At 39.0% G+C, this 24,723-nt stretch overlaps 1 protein-coding gene and 1 non-coding gene across 2 annotated transcripts; one reads left to right on the forward strand and one right to left on the reverse strand.

Moving 5' to 3' along the window:
* Nucleotides 1–583: 583 nt before the first annotated feature.
* On the reverse strand, nucleotides 584–2,590 carry LOC112790813 (high mobility group B protein 13). Its single transcript, XM_025833383.3, has 4 exons — nucleotides 2,069–2,590; nucleotides 1,856–1,954; nucleotides 975–1,769; nucleotides 584–876 (listed from the first exon to the last, which is right to left on the reverse strand). The coding sequence occupies exons 1-4, from the start codon at nucleotides 2,522–2,524 to the stop codon at nucleotides 763–765; spliced, it is 1,464 nt and encodes a 487-aa protein (XP_025689168.1). The 5' UTR covers nucleotides 2,525–2,590; the 3' UTR covers nucleotides 584–762.
* Nucleotides 2,591–20,210: 17,620 nt separating this feature from the next.
* On the forward strand, nucleotides 20,211–20,314 carry LOC112793345 (small nucleolar RNA R71). The gene has a single exon (XR_003198042.1). It is a non-coding gene; the product is annotated as a small nucleolar RNA R71 (small nucleolar RNA).
* The last annotated feature ends 4,409 nt before the right edge of the window (nucleotides 20,315–24,723 follow it).

Here is a 24,723-nt window from a genome sequence, read left to right on the forward strand (position 1 = left end):
ATATTGTAAATTTTCGAGTCAAATACTATTTTAATAATAAAATATATTTTTTTATCATAAATTTTTAAAAAATTTTCAAAAATATTATTAATATTTAATTTAATTCAATTTTGTTTGTAGCATATTAAAAAACGCTACTGATTCAAGCCACCAGCTCAAATATGGGTCGAATGCTCAAATTAATGGATACATAAAGTCCTCACTCTTTCATTTTACCCCGATGTCGATGTGCGAGTATTATACTTCTCAACGGTCAACACTTCTGCTCCAGCGTAGGTGTTGTGAGGATAAAAAGATATCACGATCCTTTTTTTCTTAAATATGATTATACTCCCGAATAAGATTGATAATGTATTATTAGTGTCTTTCTAATTTTTATATAGTTATTGATATTCTTCTGAGAACTTTCTCACAAAACGTGATGTATTTATATAACTAATACTTTTTTTTTTTAAAACTGGCAATAGTAGTAGTTAATAAAGGGAGAAAAGGCAGTCTTAGTGGGTGCGCACAATAATTTGGAACAAAATGGCCGACAGTCTTCTCCCTAAAGTTAATGACTTAATGTTAATATTTTAAGATAGATCCGAGAATAAGCATTCCATTTTCTTACTGAGACGGTACATATCATAAAAACCACGTCATTTCAACCATTCTACAACTTGAACTACTTAACATACTACTAGAGCTAGAAGAAACCTAAACACAAGTCTTGTTCAATCCAAACTTGAACATGTCATTTCAACAAATCTTAAGGCCACATCATTCTTCAGTTGAAGCAATGGTTTTGTTGTATTCCTCCAATTCCTTCTTGTACACTTCCATTGCTTCACTTGCTTTCCCATTCCACATTTGTCTATCTTCCTCGCTCAGTTCCTATAGCCACAGCAACAACAATTAATTAGCATTAAACTCAATAACAATAATAATAGTAACATGTAAACTGGACAAGTAAAAAGAATAATCAATAGTACCTTCCACTTCAATGAAATGACTGCATTAAGGGTGGAAATGTTGATTCCTGGACGTTCCTCCTGTAAAGCTTTCCTTGCTTCCTTGCTGAATAAGAGGAATGAGGATGGAGGCCTCTTAGGCCTGTTTGGGTCAGAATTCTTATCTTCCTTGTTCTGCTTCTTCTTCTGCTTTGTTTTCTTGATGAGGATTTCAGTTTTCTCTTTCTTCTTGAGGAGCTGCAACGCTTCCTGCTTCTGAAGCTTCATGTGCTCCTCCTCTTCCTTCATGAGATTTGCAGCCTCTTCATGTTTCCTCTGCTTATAAGCTTCCATTTCTTGAACATACTGCTCCTTCTTCTTCTTCGCCATCTCCTCGTAAGGCCTCTTCTGTTCCTCCGTCATGTTCTTCCACTCTTCCCCTGTGATCTTGGCAACTTCCACAACGCTCTTGTTCTCTGCAACAAGAGCCGCACGCCTATCGTTTGTGAAAAGGATATATGCTGACATTGGGTGCTTTGGCTTCAATGGATCCTTCTCTTTCTTGTTCTTCTTTGTAGTCTCTTTCTCTGTTTCTTGTCTGAACTGCATGTATTGTTCAAGAAGCTCCATCGCCATCTTCTGCTTCTGATCCTCTTCCAACAGCTTCAGTGCCTCCGTCTCGCGCTTTTCCTTCGCCATTACCTCCATATATGCTTCTTTTTCAGCATTGTACTTCTCTTCGTACGGCTTCTTCTCTTCAGCGCTAACTGTCTTCCATTTAGCCCCCAACATGTTTGAGATGTCCTTGAATTCTGCCTCTGAGTTTGTTTTCTTGATCTGACAAAAGCCAACCCTTCAATAAGTTAGTCTCAATTCTTAAAGGCAGAAGGAACCTTTTTGAGAGATATTTGTTGGATTAATACCTCATTCCATTGATCCTTGCACCACAGAATGTAAGGAGCAGAGGGCCTTTTCTTCTTGTCCTTCTTGTCTTGTTCCTTATCTTTCGGAAGAGGCAAGTTCTGAAATTTTATGAACACCGTTAGTGAAAAAAGAAAGCAAAACAAGAACAGGGAGTGAAAAAAAAAAAAAGAAAAAAAAAAGAAAAAATCAAGATCCAAGCATGGCAAACAAACCATGGTGGGTTTGAACTCCTTCAACTTCTGGAGCTTCTTGAGCTCGGTCTGGAGCTTCTCCTGTTCCTTGCCTCGGTTTTCAAGCTCTTGGTCCTTGAGCTTGAGGGCCTCATCCTTGGCTTTTAAGAGCTCCTCGGTTTTCTCCTTCTCGAGGTGCAGCTGCTGCAGCTTCTCCTGCATCTCAAGCAACTCTTTCTCAAAAGAAGAAGGAGATTGCTGCTGCTGCTGCTTCGTGCTTTGTTTCTTTGAAGCAGCTCTTCCTTTCTTGGGTTGAGAAACGGTGGTGGTTGTGTCGAGGTTCTCCTTCACTATCACTTGTTCAGAAATTGGAGGTGTGAATTCTGAGACCTTGGTGGTGATGGTGTTTGCGGACTCATTTGTTGACGAGTTTTTGTCCTTGAGAGCCCTTTTGCTCCTTGACCTCCTTGTGGGAACTTCTGCAGCAGTGTCAGCCATGGATTATGTGATGTCAAGAAAGGAAAGGGAATGGAAACAGAGAAATTGATTTCAGTGTTTGTTTATGGAGAAGAAGAGGCGCGGGGTCGCTTTTAAGGGACGGATTGTCACGCAACGCAACGGTCGAATTTTTCAAATTTTGAAACAGGAACGAAAGTGTGTTCCTTTCGAATTTGACCGTTGGTGCCAAGGAAGAGATAACAACTATGTATGTCAGTCCAGCGGAATTGGAATAATACGGTCAACTATTTACTCAAAACAATTTATTCTACCACCTTATTTAGGGATTTTTTTATTTAAATTAAATAAATATAAAATTTACAGAAATACATAAAATATAGAGTAATTACCTAAATACACAATGTATTACATCTCAGATACTAGGAAGATAAATTAACTGTAGGTGTATCTTGGGTAATGAGACTTCGGAATATGATGTAACAAATGGTTGACGTATCCTGAATGTACTCGAGATACGTGTCATGTGCAGAAACGGGTACTGCCGTACTGAGCATCCGAGATGCGTTCAAACGCTGATTAAGATCTCAATATCCGAGATACACTCAAATACGGAAAATAGGTCACAACATCCGAGATATACCCAGAAACCTATATAAATTGGTTGCGGCCGAAATTTTCATGTATTTGAAGAGTTTTTAAGAAATTTGTAACTTTGTAACACATTAAGTTCGAGTTCTTAAAGTACAAATGGCCCCCAACAACATATTCACAACCGAGACATCAACTAACTTAATGCGACTTAGCACATAAGCTTTGAATTTTGAAGTTAGTTTTTTTTTCTCTTTTACTTTCAGTAAATAATTAGTTTATATATTTAGGCTTTATTAATTTAGTTAATGTGTTAGGCATTTAGATTTTGTTGATTAGAAATTTTATTAACTTAGGTAGGTATAAGGATTTTTTAAATAAATAAAATAAATATTTTAAATGTTGAAATAAGTAATTTGGAGAGTTTTTACCGATTTCCGTAACATATCTTATCTCGTTTATAGTCATATCTCTTGGCCCACTTTCCATCTCCATTAACCTCCATTTCTTTCTTTCTCGAATATTTTTTTGATATTTTTTAGTTGCTCGAAAATTATGGTGCGCGTTGACACACGGGATCTTGATATCAACAGCCTGAATGATAATTGGCACATTACGAGAGCAATCGACTTCGAGATTAGTGTTATTTATATCGTTTAAATTAATAATCGTATGTGATTATAGTTATGATACTTTTAGAGATTTACTGTTTTTGCACGTGAGTAGAATGACTTATCTTTAGGTTACATAAAATAAGTAAGTACGCAAGTAATGAACATTTGTTAGGAATTTTTTAAATAAATAATTTAATTATTTTAATTATCAAAATAAATAATATGTAGCGTATTTATCAATTTATATTACATTAATTTATCTCATTTATACTGTAAACGAGATATATAAAATTTGAAAAAATGCATATATCTCGTTTACACTGTAAATGAGATACATTCATGGTTATTTTGTTTACATTGTAAACGAGATATGTGTATTTATAAATATAAAAATATAATTTTTAAAAATAATAAAAAATATTAATAATTTAAATTAGACCAAATTCTTAAAAATAGAACATTTCAAATAATAAAGAAGATGGACGGTTGTTTTCAAAATAACATGTGTTTTAACTAACTGATTAATCGATCGTATCACAAATTTGAAACTGTCTATTTAAAATCAGCACATTATTTTCTTAGAAACCAATTTAAATTTAAACATTTCACAGTTAACACTATTAACACAATTACTTCTCCCAAGAGTTGAAATAAGTGAATCACATAAGTGGCACCGTTTAATTTGTTTTTTAACTACCCATTATTAACATTATTATTTCTTCTACTTATTACCTTCCATTCACTGACTATTTTTTATTAGGATTTACACTAAATTAATCTAAGAGTAAACTACTATTTGTACCCACGAAAGTTGAAAACGCTGACATATCTACCCATAAAAAAAAATTACCATTTGTACCCATGAAATATGGTTTTACAAGCAAAATTATCCAAACACTAAAAAATTACCTAAAATCCCTAAATTATCCTTATCTTCACTATCCCACCACCTCCTTCACCCAATCACCTTTCTAACCCTAACCCTCTTCACCCAGTCACCACCTTCCTTTTCCTTTCTAATCTCAAATCTCACCACCATCTCATTTTCTTTATCACTACCATCACCACCACCACCACTATATCTCCATCATCATCTTCTTCACATAAAGAAGCAGTAGTAGCAGCAACAACAACAACAACAACAATAGAAAAAGTAGAGAAAAAATAGTTCTTGCGGGCCGTCACCCTCTCCTCCTTCTCCGATCTCTTGCTCTCTCTTCCTTCTCCGAACTCTTGCGCGCTCTCTTCCTTCCAGACCAGCGACAACAACAGCGACAGACTCAATCAATGGCGGTGACAGATGTGACGGAGCCAGTAGCAGCAGGGCGCGACGGCGGCGACAGCTCCCCCTTCCTTGGTTCTGGCTCGCATATCCTCTTTGGGCTCCCTCAACAACAGCGACGATGATGTGATAGCGGCAGCGAGTCCCCACATTGCCAGTGTGGTCTTCCTCCCCCTCCTCTTCTCTTCTTCTTCTTCCTCGGGTGGGGGTGTGTGTAATGTCTCCGTGTGTGAGTTTTGGAGGAAAATGGAGTGGTGGCTGGGTGAAGGGGGTGGTGGTGGAATTTGAGATTAGAAAGGGCAAGAGAGGTGGTGGTTGGGTGAAGAGAGTTAGGGTTAGAAAGGTGATTGGATGAAGGAGGTGGTGTGGTGGTAAAGATAAGGGATTTTGCAGGTAAGAGAGAGTGTGGGGGCAAAGAATCTGAAGATGGTTCTGTTGTTTTTGATGATGGTGAAACCCTTTTTTTGGGTTGAGAATTCGAAGAAGCAGAAGAGAGAGAGAAAAGCAAAACACAGAAGGAAAGCGAGAGAGAGAGAAAGAGGAAAGAGTTTGCAAAGTTGACGGATTATGGCAGCGGCGACGAGCTCAAAAAATGGAAGGGGAGAGAGAGGATGGGTTAGTGGTGGTGGTGGCAGTGGTGGGAAAAAGATGAGAACATTGAGAGAGAGAGAGAGAGAGAGAGAGAGAGAGAGAGAGAGAGAGAGAGAGAGAGAGAGGAGAGGGGAGGACGGGAGGAGATGACAGTGGTAGTGGTAGAGATAAAGGTAGTTTAGGAATTTTAGGTAATTTTTTAGTATTTGAATAATTTTGCTTGTAAAAATTATATTTCATGGGTACAAATGGTAATTTCCTTTTTTTATGGATAGATATGTCAGCGTTTTCAACTTTCATGGGTACAAATGGTAGTTTACTCTTAATTTAAATAATACTTCAAAATTTTAACTAAAATATAATTTGTTTATTAAATTTTTGATTGAAATATAATTTTAACTGACAAAATTTTTAAATCTTTTATGTACTCCCAAAAGTTTAAGCTGATTTAGGGTTCACCAAAAATCAAACTCATGACTTTTCGGATCTAGAACTTTGATACCATGTCATGATACCACTCATCCTAAAAGCTTAAGTTGATGGGAAAAGATAACACTAATGGTTATATCTCTAATACTAAATCGGACATCCCTAAACCTCTATTGTACATATTGTACAAATATTCCATTGACTCCCTATACTTCCTCATAGTGTTAATAGTAGGTTACAAAAAGGTAACTGTGTTAATAGTGGGCAATTTAATGATGCCACTTATGTGCCTTCACTTTTTTTTAACGGATGAGAGAAGTAGTGGCAAATTTAAATTTAAATTGGTTTCTAAGAAAATAATGTGCTAATTTTAAATGGATAGTTTTAAATTACATTATACGTCCATTCATCAGTTAGTTAAAACCACATATCTTATTTTGAAAAAAATCGTTCATCTTTCCTATTATTTGAAATGTTCTATTTTTATGAGTTTGTTTTAATTTAAATTATTAATATTTTTTATTATTTTCAAAAATTATATTTTTATATTTATAAATACACATATCTCGTTTACACTGTAAAAAAGATCATTATGAATGTATCTCGTTTACAGGATAAACAAGATACATTCGTAATTATTTCATTTACAGTGTAAACGAGATAAGAATGAGGGACATCTTTTCGTAATAATTTTATAATTATTTATTTCAGTAAATAAAATATTTATTTAATTTATTTAAATAAAAAATCCCATTGCTTAGGTGTCGAATTTACTTATAGCAAAAGTTGATTTACTAATTAACTTAGTTTAATTTATTTATTAACTGTTTATAAGTTTTTTGTTAAATAAAAGAAATGTATTAATAATTGTTTATCCCTGTTTATTACGTTATGTTATTTCTCTAAGTCGAATTTTATATTTTTTAATTTTAAATTTAATACGCGAGAGCACTTAGTTCGAAATCCAAGTTTTTAAAAAGTTTTATTTTTAAACAGAGGCCTTGCCTGCTACTACCTAGGTGGTTGAGTTATACTATTGCATCCCCAGACGCCATTGTCCCTTACCTGAAAGAGGCTGAATTCGGCGACAAGTTGCAACTTAGGAACTTCATGTTTGACAACTCTCTTATCACTACATTCATGGAGCAATGGCGTTCAGAGACCTACACTTTTCACCTGCCATAGGGTGAGTGCATCATCACCCTGCAGGATGTTGTATACTACCTCATGTTAAGCACAAACGGAGAGCCAGTAGGTGGGTACTTGCGTGACTTCTAGACTTGGTACCATCGTCCGACTTGGGATTATGTAGAGGAGCTCCTAGGTGCTAGATGCCCTCATGGTCAACAGGAGGGTGCCCATAGAAAGGAGCCGTTTAACATCAAGATGACATGGTTTTGAGACTGAGTCTGGCACATGCCAGCTGCAGCCAACTGGTGCACGAATTTGTGATTCGCACAACTAACCAGCAAGTGCACTGGGTCGTCCAAGTAATACCTTACGTGAGTAAGGGTCGATCCCACGGAGATTATTGGTTTGAAGCAATCAATATTTATTTTATTAATCTTAGTTAGGATGTCAACAAGGTTATTTGAATTTAATTGTAAGAAGTCAAAGTATTTAAAATTATTAGAAAAATAATAGAGAATGCTAGCGTTACTTGTTGTGCAGTGATGAGAAATATGTTGGAGTTTTGGAGATGCTTTGTCCTCTGAATTTCTGCAATGTAGTATTTAACTCAATTATTTGTAAAGCACGTCTACGGCAAGCTGCATGTAGGGCGTCACCGTTGTCAGTGGCTACTTCCCATCCTCTCAGTGAAAACGTTCCTATGCTCTGTCACAGCACGGCTAATCATCTGTCGGTTCTCAATCAGGTTGGAATAGAATCCATTGATTCTTTTGCGTCTGTCACTAACGCCCAGCCTTCAGGAGTTTGAAGCTCGTCACAGTCATTCAATCCCAGAATCCTACTCGGAATACCACAGACAAGGTTTAGACTTTCCGGATTCTCATGAATGCCGCCATCAATCCGGCTTATACCGCGAAGATTCTGTTGGGGAATCTAAGAGAAGTTCATTCAGTTTGATGTAGAACGGAGGTGTTTGTCAGACACACGTTCATAGATTGAGAGAGATGATGAGTGTCACGGATCATCATCTCTTTCACAATTAAGCGCGAATAAACATCTTAGATCAGACCATACACACGTTTGAGTGAAATAGAAACAATTGCATTAATTCATCGAGACGCTGCAGAGCTCCTCACCCCCAACAATGGAGTTTAGAGACTCATGCCATCACAAAGTATATAATTCAGATCTGAAAATGTCATGAGGTACAAGATAAGTCTCTAAAAGTTGTTTAAATAGTAAACTAGTAACCTAGGTTTACAGAAAATGAATAAACTAAGATAATTGGTGCAGAAATCCACTTCTGGGGCCCACTTGGTGTGTGCTGGGACTGAGACTAAAGCTATCCACGAGTTGAGGCCTTTCTTAGCGTCAAACTCCAGGTTATGACGTGTTTTGGGCGTTCAACTCCGGATCATGACGTTTTTCTGGCGTTTAACTCCAGACAGCAGCATGAACTTGGCGTTCAACGCCAAGTTACGTCATTTATCTTCGCGCAAAGTATGGACTATTATATATTGCTGGAAAGCCCTGGATGTCTACTTTCCAACGCCGTTGAGAGCGCGCCAATTAGACTCCTGTAGCTCCAAAAAATCCATTTCGAGTGCAGGGAGGTCAGGATCCAACAGCATCAGCAGTCCTTTTTCAGCCTAAGTCAGATTTTTGCTCAACTCCCTCAATTTCAGCCAGAAAATACCTGAAATCACAGAAAAATACACACACTCATAGTAAAGTCCAGAAATATAATTTTTGCTTAAAAACTAATATTATTCTACTAAAAACTAACTGAAACATGCTAAAATCTACATGAAATTACCCCCAAAAAGCGTATAAAATATCCGCTCATCACAACACCAAACTTAAACTGTTGCTTGTCCTCAAGCAACTAGATGAATAAAATAGGTTCTAACAGAAATTAAGAAGTAATAATATTTTAGAGTTTTAAATGAAGCTCAGATTCTTATTAGATGAGCGGGGCTTGTAGCTTTTTGTTTCTGAACAGTTTTGGCATCTCCCTGTATCTTTTGAATTTCAGAATGATTGGCATCCTTAGGAACTCAGAATTCAGATAGTATTATTGACTCTCCTAGTGTAGCATGTTGATTCTTGAACACAGTTATTTATGAGTCTTGGCCGTGGCCCTAAGCACTTTGTCTTCCAGTATTACCACCGGATACATAAATGCCACAGACACATAACTGGGTGAACCTTTTCAGATTGTGACTCAGCTTTGCTAGAGTCCCCAGTCAGTGGTGTCCAGAGCTCTTAAGCACACTCTTTTGCTTTGGATCACGACTTTAACCACTCAGTCTCAAGCTTTTCACTTGGACCTTCATGACACAAGCACATGGTTAGGGACAGCTTGGCTTAGCCGCTTAGGCCTGGATTTTATTTCCTTGGGCCCTCCTATCCATTGATGCTCAAAGCCTTGGATCTTTTTTTTTTACCCTTACCTAGGGCTCATGGCTTGTTTTTTTTTTTGAGTGCTTTTTCTTGCTTCAAGAATCAATTTCATGATTTTTCAGATCATCCATAATATTTTTCGTGTTCCTCATCCTTTCAGGGGCCAATATTCATCAAATTCAAAGTACAAATTATGCGCTGTTCAAGCATTCATTCAGAGAACAAAAAGTATTGCCACCACATATAATTAATTATAATTTTTATTATTGAGAACTCGAAAAAATATAGATTACTTCTTTATTCTAAAAAAATCTACTACTTTATTCATGCCTGATGATGATGAGAAAAATAAATTATAGCTTAATTGGAAATAAAATCAAAATAGACATACTAATTATTACTAAATATCTCCTAAGGTGAATTTCTATAATAATACTATTACTAAGCTAAAGCAGAAAAATTGGAACTCAGCAACCTGTTGTTTTGAGGAGTAGATGTTCCTCTAATCTGTGGGGTGTTGTTCAAGGATTAATTTTTGGCGCTTTAGCTCCCTTAGATCACGCCCTTGCTCCTCTTGTTCCTTGAGCAGTTTGCAAATCATGCTACTTTGATTATTCTGTTCTTCCTTTATTTGATCCATAGCTTCTTGCAATTTGGAAATAGAAGCCTCAAGATGTTCCCAATATTCGAATTGGGGCAGTTCTGGGAGGGCTTCTTGTGCTCTCCTCTTGGTTGAATCATCTTGTTGCTGTTGTCTGACCATTGATATTCCAGTAATGGGCTTTTCAATTAGGATATATTCAGTTATTCCCATCTTTACTCCAGCATCTTTGCAAAGCATGGAAATTAGGCTTGGATAAGCCAATTTGACGTCCTTAGAATTCCTGTTTGCTATTTTATATAGCTCACAGGAGATCAGCTGATGGACTTCCACTTCTTTTCCCAACATGATGCAGTGAATCATTATTGCTCTTTTAATAGTAACCTCAGAACGGTTGCTGGTGGGCAATATGGAACGCCCTACGAAATCCAGCCAACCTCTGGCTACTGGTTTCAGATCTTCCCTTTTGAGTTGAACCGGGATGCCAGTCGTGCTAGTGGTCCACTTGGCTCCAGGGATACATATGTCCTCCAGAACCTTGTCCAGCCCTTTATTGACCCTCATCATTCTCCTGTTAAAGGAGTCTGGGTCATCTTTCAGTTGGGGAAGCTTAAATATCTCCCTGATCTTGTCAGAATTGGTATGAATGATCTTTCCTCTGACTACAGTCCGATGGTCAAAGAGAGCAGCTCCAATGATTCTTTGCCTTTCTGTCTACCATAGATTAGCATAAAATTCCTGAACCATGTTCTTTCCCACTTTCGTTTCAGGATTGGCCAGAATTTCCCAATTCCTGTTTCGAATTTGCTCTTGGATCTCCGGATATTCATCTTCTTTCAGATCAAATCTGACTTCCGGGATCACGGATCTGTGACTCATTATCTTGTAGTAATGGTCTGAATGTTCTTTAGTTAAGAACTTCCCTTGATTCCAAAGTGGCTTTGGAGTACTTTCTTTCTTGCCTCTTGGGTTGGGTTGTTTTCCTTTAGGAGCCATGATCTTTAGTGGGTATGTTTTTGTGATCACGGATAAAACACACCAAACTTAGAGGTTTGCTTGTCCTCAAGCAAAAGAGAAGAAAGAAGAGGGATAGAAGGAGAGCAAGTGTTGGATGGTGAAGATGAGGAGGGCGCCGAATACAATATATAGGGAGGGGGGGTGGGAAATTTTTGAAAAAATAAGAAAGAGGTAAGATAGAAGATATGATTTTAAAAGATATGATCAGAAAAAGATATAACTTTGAAAAGAAAAAGATATGAATTATAATTTAAAAGATAGATTTGAAATTTAATTTTGAAAAAGATTTAAAAAATAATTGATGTGTTGAAAACAAATTTGAAAAGATGATGGATTGGATTGGAAAGCCATTTGGCTTTATGGATTAAGATATATTTAATATTTTTTTGAAAAAGGGATTTTAGAAATTAGGATTTTTAGAAAACTAATTTGATTTGAGGGATGACAATTTGAAACATGTTTATGCAAGAAATCATGAATTGAAACATAAAAATTTAGAAAAATTATAAAGAAAAACGTGTTTTACCTCCTCCCACCATCCTGGCGTTAAACGCCCAAACGATGCATGTTTTGGGCGTTTAACGCCCAATAGTTGCTTCTCCTGGGCGTTCAACGCCCATCTGGTGCTTCTTTCTGGCGTTGAACGCCAGGAAGTCCTTTGTCACTGGGCGTTTTTCTGAACGCCCAGGATGCTAGCAGACTGGCGTTAAACGCCCAGAAGGTGCATCTTTCTGGCGCTTAACGCCCAGAAGATGCTCCTTTCTGGCGTTTAACGCCCAGAAGGCTACCCTTACTGGCGTTAAACGCCCAGTGGGTGCTTCTTTTGGGCGTTTAACGCCCAAAGTGTTTCTTACTGGTTTTCTCACGCCAGTGAGCTTCCAAATTTCCCTGTAACTCCGTGACTTCAACCAATTGCTATTTCACCTTTGAAGATACTTGAACTTAAACCTGTAAAGAAAAGAAAATTTATTTAATTAGTAAATAAACTTATGAAGTGGCTGGGTTGCCTCCCAGCAAGCGCTTCTTTAATGTCATTAGCTGGACTATCACTGATCTTCAATTAAGTCTCAGTCTTGAGCATTCTTGCTCGAAATTACCTTCAAGATAGTGTTTAACTCTTTGTCCATTAACAATGAACTTTTTGTTAGAGTCACTATCCTGAAGTTCTATGTATCCATATGGTGATACGCTTGTGATTACATATGGACCTCTCCACCGGGATTTTAGTTTCCCAGGGAATAATTTGAGCCTTGAATTAAATAGCAGAACTTTCTGTCCTGGCTCAAAGACTCTGGATGACAATTTCTTATCATGCCACCTTTTTGCTTTCTCTTTGTAGATTTTTGCATTCTCGAAAGCATTGAGTCTAAATTCCTCTAGCTCATTTAACTGGAGCAATCGTCTTTCTCCAGCTAACTTGGCATCAAGGTTCAGGAATCTGGTTGCCCAGTAGGCCTTGTGTTCCAGTTCCACTGGCAAGTGACACGCCTTTCCATACACGAGCTGGTATGGAGAGGTCCCTATGGGGGTCTTGAATGCTGTTCTGTATGCCCACAGAGCATCATCCAAGCTTCTTGCTCAATCCTTTCTACGGTTAATTACAGTCCGTTCCAGGATTCTTTTAAGTTCTCTATTTGAGACTTCAGCTTGCTCATTAGTTTGTGGGTGATATGGAGTAGCCACCCTGTGGTTGACTCCATAACGTACCAGAGCAGAGTAAAGCTGTTTATTACAGAAATGAGTGCCCCCATCACTGATTAACACTCTAGGGATACCAAATCTGCTGAAGATATGTTTCTGGAGGAATTTTAACACTGTTTTAGTGTCATTAGTGGGTGTTGCAATAGCCTCCACCCATTTGGATACATAATCCACTGCCACCAGAATATAAGTGTTTGAATATGATGGTGGGAAAGGACCCATGAAGTCAATACCCCATACATCAAACAACTCAATCTCCAAGATTCCTTGTTGAGGCATGGCATAACTGTGAGGTAAGTTGCCTGATCTTTGGCAACTGTCACAATTAAGCACAAATGCTCGGGAATCTTTATAGAGAGTAGGCCAGTAGAAGCCACTTTGGAGGACTCTTGTGGCTGTTCGTTCACTTCCAAAATGTCCTCCATACTGTGATCCATGGCAATGCCATAAAATCTTTTGCGCTTCTTCCTTAGGCACACATCTACGGATTACTCCGTCTGCACATCTCTTAAAGAGATATGGTTCATCCCAAAGATAGTACTTTGCATCTGTGATTAATTTCTTTGATTGCACCCTACTGTACTCTTTGGGTATGAATCTCACTGCCTTGTAGTTTGCAATGTCTGCAAACCATGGCACTTCCTGGATGGCAAAGAGTTGCTCATCCGGAAAAGTTTCAGAGATTTCAGTGAGAGGGAGGGACGCCCCTTCTACTGGCTCTATTCGGGACAAATGATCTGCTACTTGATTCTCTGTCCCTTTTTTGTCTCTTATTTCTATATCAAACTCTTGCAGAAGCAACACCCATCTGATGAGTCTGGGTTTTGAATCCTGCTTTGTGAGTAGATATTTAAGAGCAGCATGATCAGTGTACACAATCACTTTTGATCCTACTAAATAGGACCTGAATTTGTCAATGGCGTAAACCACTGCAAGTAGCTCTTTTTCTGTGGTTGTGTAATTCTTCTGTGCATCATTTAGGACACGGCTAGCATAATAAATGACGTGGAGAAGCTTGTCATGCCTTTGTCCCAACACTGCACCAATTGCATGGTCACTGGCATCACACATCAATTCAAATGGTAATGTCCAGTCCTGGTGCAGAGATGATTGGTGCAGTAACCAATTTAGCTTTCAGAGTTTCAAATGCCTGCAAACACTCTTTATCAAAGATAAATGGCGTGTCAGCAGCTAGCAGGTTGCTCAGAGTTTGGCGATTTTTGAAAAATCTTTTATAAACCTCCTATAGAATCCTGCATGCCCCAGAAAGCTTCTGATTGCCTTAACATTGGTAGGTGGTGGTAATTTTTCAATTACTTCTACCTTAGCTTGATCCACCTCTATTCCCTTGTTCAAAATTTTGTGCCCAAGGACAATTCCTTCAGTCACCATAAAGTGACATTTTTCCCAGTTTAAAACCAGGTTAGTCTCTTGGCATCTTTTCAGAACAAGTGCTAAATGGTCAAGGCAGGAGCTAAATGAGTCTCCAAATACTGAAAAGTCATCCATGAAGACTTCCAGGAATTTTTCCACCATATCAGAGAAAATTGAGAGCATGCACCTCTGAAAGGTTGCAGGTGCATTGCACAGGCCAAATGGCATCCTTCTGTATGCAAATACTCCAGATGGGCATGTGAATGCCGTTTTCTCCTGATCCTGGGGATCTACTGCAATTTGATTATAACCTGAATATCCATCCAGGAAGCAGTAGTATTCATGACCTGCTAGTCTTTCTAGCATCTGGTCTATGAATGGTAAAGGAAAATGATCCTTTCTGGTGGCTGTGTTGAGCCTTCTATAATCAATACACATACGCCACCCTGTAACAGTTCTTGTAGGAACCAGTTCATTTTTTTCATTATGAATCACTGTCATGCCACCCTTCTTAGGGACAACTTGGACAGGGCTCACCCAGGGGCTGTCAGAAATTGGATAAATAATCCCAGCCTCTAGTAATTTAGTGACCTCTTTCTGCACCACTTCTTTCATAGCTGGATTCAGCCGCCTTTGTGGTTGAACCACTGGCTTGGCGTCATCCTCCAGCAAGATTTTGTGCATGCATCTGGCTGGGCTAAGAATTCATTCTTAAGAACTCTGAAGAAAAATAATACCTAATCTAAGCAACAAGATGAACCGTCAGTTGTCCATACACAAGAACAATCCCCGGCAACGGCGCCAAAAACTTGGTGGGCGAAATTGTGAACATTACTTTTTCACAACTCTCATAATCCCCGGCAACGGCGCCAAAAACTTGGTGCACGAAATTGTGATCACTACAACTTCGCACAACTAACCAGCAAGTGCACTGGGTCGTCCAAGTAATACCTTACGTGAGTAAGGGTCGATCCCACGGAGATTGTTAGTATTGAAGCAAGCTATGGTCATCTTGTAAATCTTAGTCAGGCAAACTCAAATAGTAATGGTGATGAACGAAAATAACAAGAAGGTAAAGATAGAGATACTTATGTAATTCATTGGTAGGAACTTCAGATAAGCGCATGAAGATGCCTTCCCTTCCGTCTCTCTGCTTTCCTACTGCCTTCATCCAATCCTTCCTACTCCTTTCCATGGCAAGCTTAAGCAAGGGTTTCACTGTTGTCAGCAGCTACCTCCCATCCTCTCAGTGAAAGCGATTTGCATATGCTCTGTCACAGCATAGCGGAATTCATCTGTCGGTTCTCAATCAGGCCGGAATAGAATCCAGTGATTCTTTTGCGTCTGTCACTAACGCCCAGTAGGTTACAGGTTTGAAGCACGTCACAATCATTCAGTCATTGAATCCTACTCAGAATACCACAGACAAGGTTAGACCTTCCGGATTCTCTTGAATGCTGCCATCAGGTCCTGCCTATACCACGAAGATTCCGATTAAAGAATCCAAGAGATATTCACTAGAGCCTCGAATGCTTGTAGAACAAGAATGGTTGTCAGTCACCTTGTTCATGGGTGAGAATGGTGATGGGCGTCAATCATCACCTTCATCAGGTTAAAGAACAAGTGATATCTTGGATAAAGAATAAGCGAAATTGAATGGAAGAACAATAGTAATTGCATTAATACTCGAGGTACAGCAGAGCTCCACACCTTAATCTATGGTGTGTAGAAACTCCACCGTTGAAAATACATAAGAACAAAGTCTAGGCATGGCCGAATGGCCAGCCTCCCAAAGAGGGTTCAATCATCAAAACATGATCAAAAGATCCAAATACAATAGTAAAAGGTCCTACTTATAGAAAACTAGTAGCCTAAGGTGTACAAAGATGAGTAAATGACATAAAAATCCACTTCCGGGCCCACTTGGTGTGTGCTTGGGCTGAGCAATGAAGCATTTTTCGTGTAGAGACTCTTCTTGGCGTTTAACTCCAGCTTTTATGCCAGTTTGGGCGTTTAACTCCCAATTAGGTGCCAGTTCCGGCGTTTAACGCTGGGAATTCTGAGGGTGACTTTGAACGCCGGTTTGGGCCATCAAATCTTGGGAAAAGTATGGACTATCATATATTGCTGGAAAGCCCAGGATGTCTACTTTCCAACGCCGTTGAGAGCGCGCCAATTGGGCTTCTGTAGCTCCAGAAAATCCACTTCGAATGCAGGAAGGTCAGAATCCAACAGCATCTGCAGTCCTTTTCAGTCTCTGAATCAGATTTTTGCTCAGGTCCCTCAATTTCAGCCAGAAAATACCTGAAATTACAGAAAAACACACAAACTCATAGTAAAGTCCAGAAAAGTGAATTTTAACTAAAAACTAATAAAAATATACTAAGAACTCAACTAAAACTACTAAAAACATACTAAAAACAATGCCAAAAAGCGTACATATTATCCGCTCATCACAACACCAAACTTAAATTGTTGCTTGTCCCCAAGCAACTGAAAATCAAATAAGATAAAAAGAAGAGAATATACTATAGACTCCAAATTATCAATGAAACTAAGCTCCAAATTAGATGAGCGGGACTAGTAGCTTTTTGCCTCCGAACAGTTTTGGCATCTCACTCTATCCTTTGAAATTCAGAAGGATTGGCTTCTTTAGGAACTCAGAATCCAGATAGTGTTATTGATTCTCCTAGTTAAGTATGATGATTCTTGAACACAGCTACTTTATGAGTCTTGGCCGTGGCCCAAAGCACTCTGTCTTCCAGTATTACCACCGGATACATACATGCCACAGACACATAATTGGGTGAACCTTTTCAGATTGTGACTCAGCTTTGCTAAAGTCCCCAATTAGAGGTGTCCAGGGTTCTTAAGCACACTCTTATTGCCTTGGATCACACTTTATTTCTTTCTCTTTTTCTTTCTTCTCTCTATTTTTTTTTTTCGTTTTCTTTTTCTCTTTTTTTTTTTGCTTTTTCTTGCTTCAAGAATCATTTTTATGATTTTTCAGATCCTCAGTAACATGTCTCCTTTTTCATCATTCTTTCAAGAGCCAACAATTTTAACATTCATGAACCACAAATTCAAAAGACATATGCACTGTTTAAGCATTCATTCAGAAAACAAAAAGTATTGTCACCACATCAAACTAATTAAGCTAGTTTTAAAGATGAATTTGAAATCCTGTACTTCTTGTTCTTTTGTGATAAAAATAGTTTTCATTTAAGAGAGGTGATGGATTCATATAACTTTAAGGCATAGACACTAAGACACTAATGATCATAAGACACAAACATGGATAAACATAAGCATAAATTTTCGAAAAAACAGAAGAATAAAGAACAAGGAGATTAAAGAACGGGTCCACCTTAGTGATGGCGGCTTGTTCTTCCTCTTGAAGGCCTTATGGAGTGCTTGAGCTCCTCAATGTTTCTTCCTTGTCTTTGTTGCTCCTCTCTCATGATTCTTTGATCTTCTCTAATTTCATGGAGGGAGATGGAATGTTCTTGGTGCTCCACCCTTAGTTGTCCCATGTTGGAACTTAATTCTCCTAGGGAGGTGTTCAGTTGCTCCCAATAGTCTTGTGGAGGAAAGTGCATCCCTTGAGATGCCATAAATGGTTATGGAAAAACAAAAAGCAATGCTTTTACCACACCAAACTTAAAAGGTTTGCTCGTCCTCGAGCAAAAGAAGAAAGAAGAGAGTAGAAGAAGAAGAAAATGGAGGAGATGGAGGAGGTTGTGTGGTTTTATGAAGGATGGATGTGAGTGGTGAAGAGAAAGATGGGATTTGATAGGTGAAGGGTGTTTGGGGAAGAGGTATTGAGGTGATTGGTGAATGGGGGAAGAAGAGAGAGAGAGTGGTGGGGTAGGTGGGGATCCTGTGGGGTCCACAGATCCTGAGGTGTCAAGGAAAAGTCATCCCTGCACCAAATGGCACTCAAAATCACGTTTTGAGCCAATTCTGGCGTTAAACGCCGGGCTGATGCCCATTCCTGGCGTTTAACGCCAGGTTCTTGCCCTTTCCTGGCGTTTAACGCCAGTCTGGTGCCCCTTTCTGGCGTTAAACGCCCAGAATGGTGCCAGACTGGGCGTTAAACGCCCAACTGCTAGGCTTACTGGCGTTTAAACGCCAGCAGCATCTTCCTCCAGGGTGTGCTGTTTTTCTTCCTGTTTTTCATTCTGTTTTTGCTTTTTCAATTAATTTTGTGACTTCTCATGATCATCAACCTACAAAATAACAAAAAATATAAAATATAACATTGGGTTGCTTCCCAACAAGCGCTTCTTTATTGTCGTTAGCTTGACAGAGGACTCTCATGGAGCCTCAGAAATGCTCAGCACCGTGTTGGAACCTCCCAACACCAAACTTAGAGTTTGAATGTGGGGGTTCAACACCAAACTTAGAGTTTGGTTGTGGCCTCCTAACACCAAACTTAGAGTTTGACTGTGGGGGCTCTGTTTGGCTCTGTTTTGAGAGAAGCTCTTCATGCTTCCTCTCCATGGTGACAGAGGGATATCCTTGGGCCTTAAACACCAAGGATTCTTCATCCACTTGAATGATCAACTCTCCTCTATCAACATCAATCACAGCCTTTGCTGTGGCTAGGAAGGGTCTGCCAAGGATGATGGATTCATCCATGCACTTCCCAGTCTCTAGGACTATGAAATCAGTAGGGATGTAATGGTCTTCAACTTTTACCAGAACATCCTCTACAAGTCCATAGGCTTGTTTTCGTGAATTGTCTGCCATCTCTAGTGAGATTTTTGCAGCTTGTACCTCAAAGATCCCTAATTTCTCCATTACAGAGAGGGGCATGAGGTTTACACTTGACCCTAAGTCACACAAGGCCTTCTTGAAGGTCATGGTGCCTATGGTACAAGGTATAGAAAACTTTCCAGGGTCCTGTCTCTTTTGAGGCAGTTTCTGCCTAGACAAATCATCCAGTTCTTTGGTGAGCACAGGAGGTTCATTCTCCCAAGTCTCATTTCCAAATACTTGTCATTTAGCTTCATGATTGCTCCACGGTATTTAGCAACTTGCTCTTCAGTGACATACTCATCCTCTTCAGAGGAAGAATACTCATCAGAGCTCATGAAAGGCAGAAGTAAGTCCAACGGAATCTCTGTGGTCTCATTTTGAGCCTCAGATTCCCATGGTTCCTCATTGGGGAACTCAGTGGAGGTCAGTGCACGCCCATTGAGGCTTTCCTCAGTGGCGTCCACTTCCTCTCCTTCCTCTCCAAATTCGGTCATATTGATGGCCTTGCTCTCTCCTTTTGGATTTTCTTCTGTATTGCTTGGGAGAGTACTTGGAGGGAGTTCAATGATTTTCTTACTCAGCTATCCCACTTGTGCCTCCAAATTTCTAATGGAGGACCTTGTTTCATTCATGAAACTTTGAGTGGTTTTAATTAGATCAGAGACCATGGTTGCTAAGTTAGAGGGGTTCTGCTTAGAATTCTCTGTCTGTTGCTGAGAAGATGATGGAAAAGGCTTGCTATTGCTAAACCTGTTTCTTCCACCATTATTGTTATTGAAACCTTGTTGAGGTCTCTGTTGATCCTTCCATGAAGGGTTGTAGGTGTTTCCATAGGGTTCTCCCATGTAATTCACCTCTTCCATTGAAGGGTTCTCAGGATCATAGGCTTCTTCCTCAGATGAAGCCTCCTTAGTACTGCTTGGTGCATTTTGCATTCCAGACAGACTTTGAGAAATCATATTGACTTGTTGAGTCAATATTTTGTTCTGAGCCAATATGGCATTCAGAGTGTCAATCTCAAGAACTCCTTTCTTCTGACTAGTCCCATTGTTCACAGGATTCCTTTCAGAAGTGTACATGAATTGGTTATTTGCAACCATTTCAATTAGCTCTTGAGCCTCTGTAGGCGTCTTCTTCAGATGAAGAGATCCTCCAGAAGAGCTATCCAAGGACATCTTGGACAGTTCAGAGAGACCATCATAGAAAATACCTATGATGCTCCATTCAGAAAGCATGTCAGATGGACACTTTCTGATCAATTGTTTGTATCTTTCCCAAGCTTCATAGAGGGATTCTCCATCCTTCTGTCTGAAGGTTTGGACTTCCACTCTAAGCTTACTCCATTTTTGAGGTGGAAAGAACTTTGCCAAGAAGGCATTGACTAGCTTTTCCCAAGAGTCCAGGCTTTCTTTAGGTTGAGAGTCCAACCATATTCTAGCTCTGTCTCTTACAGCAAAAGGGAATAGCATCAGTCTATAGACCTCAGGGTCTACCCCATTAGTCTTGACTGTGTTACAGATTTGCAAGAATTCAGCTAAGAACTGATAAGGATCTTCCAATGGAAGTCCATGGAGCTTGCAATTCTGTTGCATTAGAGAAACTAATTGAGGCTTAAGCTCAAAGTTGTTTGCTCCAATGGCAGGGATAGAGATGCTTCTCCCATAGAAATCGGGAGTAGGTGCAGTAAAGTCACCAAGCACCTTCCTTGCATTGTTGGCATTGTTGTTGTTTTCGGCTGCCATGTTTTCTTCTTCCTTGAAGAATTCGTTCAGGTGCTCTAAAGAGAGTTGTGCTTTGGCTTCTCTTAGCTTTCTCTTCAAGGTCCTTTCGGGTTCAGGATCAGCCTCAACAAGAATGCCTTTGTCTTTGCTCCTGCTCATAAGAAAGAGAAGAGAACAAGAAAATGTGGAATCCTCTATGTCACAGTATAGAGATTCCTTTAGGTGTCAGAGGAAAAGAAGAGTAGAAGACAGAAGTAGAAAATTCGAACTTAACAAAGGAGATGAAGTTCGAATTTTGCATTAAGGGATAGTGTTAGTCCATAAACAGAAGGATGTGAGAAGGAGGGAAGTAATTTTCGAAAATTAATTAAAAGATTTTGAAAACATTTTTGAAGAATTGATTGATAATTTTCGAAAACTCAAAGTGAAAAGAAATCAAGTGATTTTTGAAAAAGATTTGAAATTAGAAGTTAAAAAGATTTGATTGAAAACTTATTTTGAAAAAGATGTGATTAAAAAGATATGATTGAAAAGTTATGGTTTTAAAAAGATGTGATTGAGAAGATATGATTTGAAAACAATTTTAAAAGATATGATTTGAAAACAATTTGAAAAGATATGATTTTAAAAATTAATGACTTGCCTAACAAGAAAAGATATGATTCAAACATAAAACCTTCCTCAACAGAAAAGGCAAAAAATGTTCAATCAAATCATTAATTGTTAGTAAGTATCTTTGAAAAAGGAAAGAAATTGATTTTGAAATCATTTGATTGAAAAGATATGATTTGAAAAAGATTTGATTTTGAAAAACTTTGAAAACTTGAAAAAAAATTGATTTTGAAAACAAAATCTTCCCCCTTTGCCATCCTGGCGTTAAACGCCCAGAATGGTGCACATTCTGGCGTTTAACGCCCAAACTACTATCCTTTTGGGCGTTAAACGCCCAGCCAGGCACCCTGGCTGGCGTTTAAACGCCAGTCTGTCTTCTTCACTGGGCATTTTTGAATGCCCAGCTTTTTCTGTGTGATTCCTCTGCAGTATGTTCTGAATCTTCAATTCTCTGTATTATTGACTTGAAAAGACACAAATTAAAAATATTTTTGGATTTTTAATAATAAGGAATAATGCAACTAAAATCAAATAATGCATGCAAGACACCAAACTTAGCAGTTTGTATACTACTGACACTGACAAGATGATAATGCACATGAGAGACAACAAAACACTCAAGTCAATAGAATTTAAAGATCAAAACAAAGAAATCATCAAGAACAACTTGAAGATTAATGAAGACACATGCATGAATTCGAAAAATGCAAGAAGAACAAAAACATGCAATTGACACCAAACTTAAAATGAGACACTAGACTTAGACAAGAAATATTTTTGGTTTTTATGATTTTTGAAAATTTTTTTTTTTTGGATTTTTCGAAAATTAAGTGAAAAAGAAAATAAAAGTATCAAAATTCTAAATGAGAATTCCAGGAATCATGCAATGTTAGTCTAAAGCTTTAGTCTAAAGGAATTAGACATAGCTAGCTAAGCTTCAGCAGGACATTGCATTCAAGAGCTAAATTGATGATGATCAATCAGCTTTGGTGATGATAAGAACATCACCTTGAAACACTAGAATTCATTCTTAAGAACTCTGAAGAAAAATAATACCTAATCTAAGCAACAAGATGAACCGTCAGTTGTCCATACACAAGAACAATCCCCGGCAACGGCGCCAAAAACTTGGTGGGCGAAATTGTGAACATTACTTTTTCACAACTCTCATAATCCCCGGCAACGGCGCCAAAAACTTGGTGCACGAAATTGTGATCACTACAACTTCGCACAACTAACCAGCAAGTGCACTGGGTCGTCCAAGTAATACCTTACGTGAGTAAGGGTCGATCCCACGGAGATTGTTAGTATTGAAGCAAGCTATGGTCATCTTGTAAATCTTAGTCAGGCAAACTCAAATAGTAATGGTGATGAACGAAAATAACAAGAAGGTAAAGATAGAGATACTTATGTAATTCATTGGTAGGAACTTCAGATAAGCGCATGAAGATGCCTTCCCTTCCGTCTCTCTGCTTTCCTACTGCCTTCATCCAATCCTTCCTACTCCTTTCCATGGCAAGCTTAAGCAAGGGTTTCACTGTTGTCAGCAGCTACCTCCCATCCTCTCAGTGAAAGCGATTTGCATATGCTCTGTCACAGCATAGCGGAATTCATCTGTCGGTTCTCAATCAGGCCGGAATAGAATCCAGTGATTCTTTTGCGTCTGTCACTAACGCCCAGTAGGTTACAGGTTTGAAGCACGTCACAATCATTCAGTCATTGAATCCTACTCAGAATACCACAGACAAGGTTAGACCTTCCGGATTCTCTTGAATGCTGCCATCAGGTCCTGCCTATACCACGAAGATTCCGATTAAAGAATCCAAGAGATATTCACTAGAGCCTCGAATGCTTGTAGAACAAGAATGGTTGTCAGTCACCTTGTTCATGGGTGAGAATGGTGATGGGCGTCAATCATCACCTTCATCAGGTTAAAGAACAAGTGATATCTTGGATAAAGAATAAGCGAAATTGAATGGAAGAACAATAGTAATTGCATTAATACTCGAGGTACAGCAGAGCTCCACACCTTAATCTATGGTGTGTAGAAACTCCACCGTTGAAAATACATAAGAACAAAGTCTAGGCATGGCCGAATGGCCAGCCTCCCAAAGAGGGTTCAATCATCAAAACATGATCAAAAGATCCAAATACAATAGTAAAAGGTCCTACTTATAGAAAACTAGTAGCCTAAGGTGTACAAAGATGAGTAAATGACATAAAAATCCACTTCCGGGCCCACTTGGTGTGTGCTTGGGCTGAGCAATGAAGCATTTTTCGTGTAGAGACTCTTCTTGGCGTTTAACTCCAGCTTTTATGCCAGTTTGGGCGTTTAACTCCCAATTAGGTGCCAGTTCCGGCGTTTAACGCTGGGAATTCTGAGGGTGACTTTGAACGCCGGTTTGGGCCATCAAATCTTGGGCAAAGTATGGACTATCATATATTGCTGGAAAGCCCAGGATGTCTACTTTCCAACGCCGTTAAGAGCGCGCCAATTGGGCTTCTGTAGCTCCAGAAAATCCACTTCGAATGCAGGGAGGTCAGAATCCAACAGCATCTGCAGTCCTTTTCAGTCTCTGAATCAGATTTTTGCTCAGGTCCCTCAATTTCAGCCAGAAAATACCTGAAATTACAGAAAAACACACAAACTCATAGTAAAGTCCAGAAAAGTGAATTTTAACTAAAAACTAATAAAAATATACTAAGAACTCAACTAAAACTACTAAAAACATACTAAAAACAATGCCAAAAAGCGTACATATTATCCGCTCATCATTTATACTGTTCCGCTTGGCAGAGTTTTTGAGGATAAGGCATCTTGGCTTTATATTCCTCAACCTTAGTTGCTGCAGGTTTATTACCTACAGAAGTGGGTTGGGAAGCCTTTTTAGAAGGGTTGTTATCAGCACTTGTATGTGGCTGATCACCCACTGGCATTTGAATGCCAGGGGTGGAAGCTGGAGTGGCGTTAGACGCCACTTCCTTATTTGTTACTGGCGTTTGAACGCCAGAACCATGTTCCCTTTGGGCGTTCAACACCGGATACATGCTTGTTTCTGGCGTTGAACGCCAGGAATGATTATGGTCTGGGCGTTCAGCGCCAGCATCACTCCTCTCTGGGCTCTGATTGTCCTCAGAGGGATTTTGAGTAGACATCTGTTCATCTCTTGGCTTCCTGCTGCTTTGAAGTGAGGTATTTAATGTTTTCCCACTTCTTAATTGAACTGCTTGGCATTCTTCTGCTATTTGTTTTGACAGTTGCTTTTCTGTCTGCTTTAATTGCACTTCCATATTCCTGTTTGCTATTCTTGTTTCCTGTAATATTTCCTTGAATTCGGCTAGCTGCTGAGTTAGAAAGTCTAATTGCTGATTAATTTCATTAGCCTGATCCACCGGACTGAGTTCAGCAGTTA

The sequence above is a fragment of the Arachis hypogaea genome, chromosome 3, assembly GCF_003086295.3.
Source record: "Arachis hypogaea cultivar Tifrunner chromosome 3, arahy.Tifrunner.gnm2.J5K5, whole genome shotgun sequence".
Taxonomy (NCBI): Eukaryota; Viridiplantae; Streptophyta; class Magnoliopsida; order Fabales; family Fabaceae; genus Arachis; species Arachis hypogaea.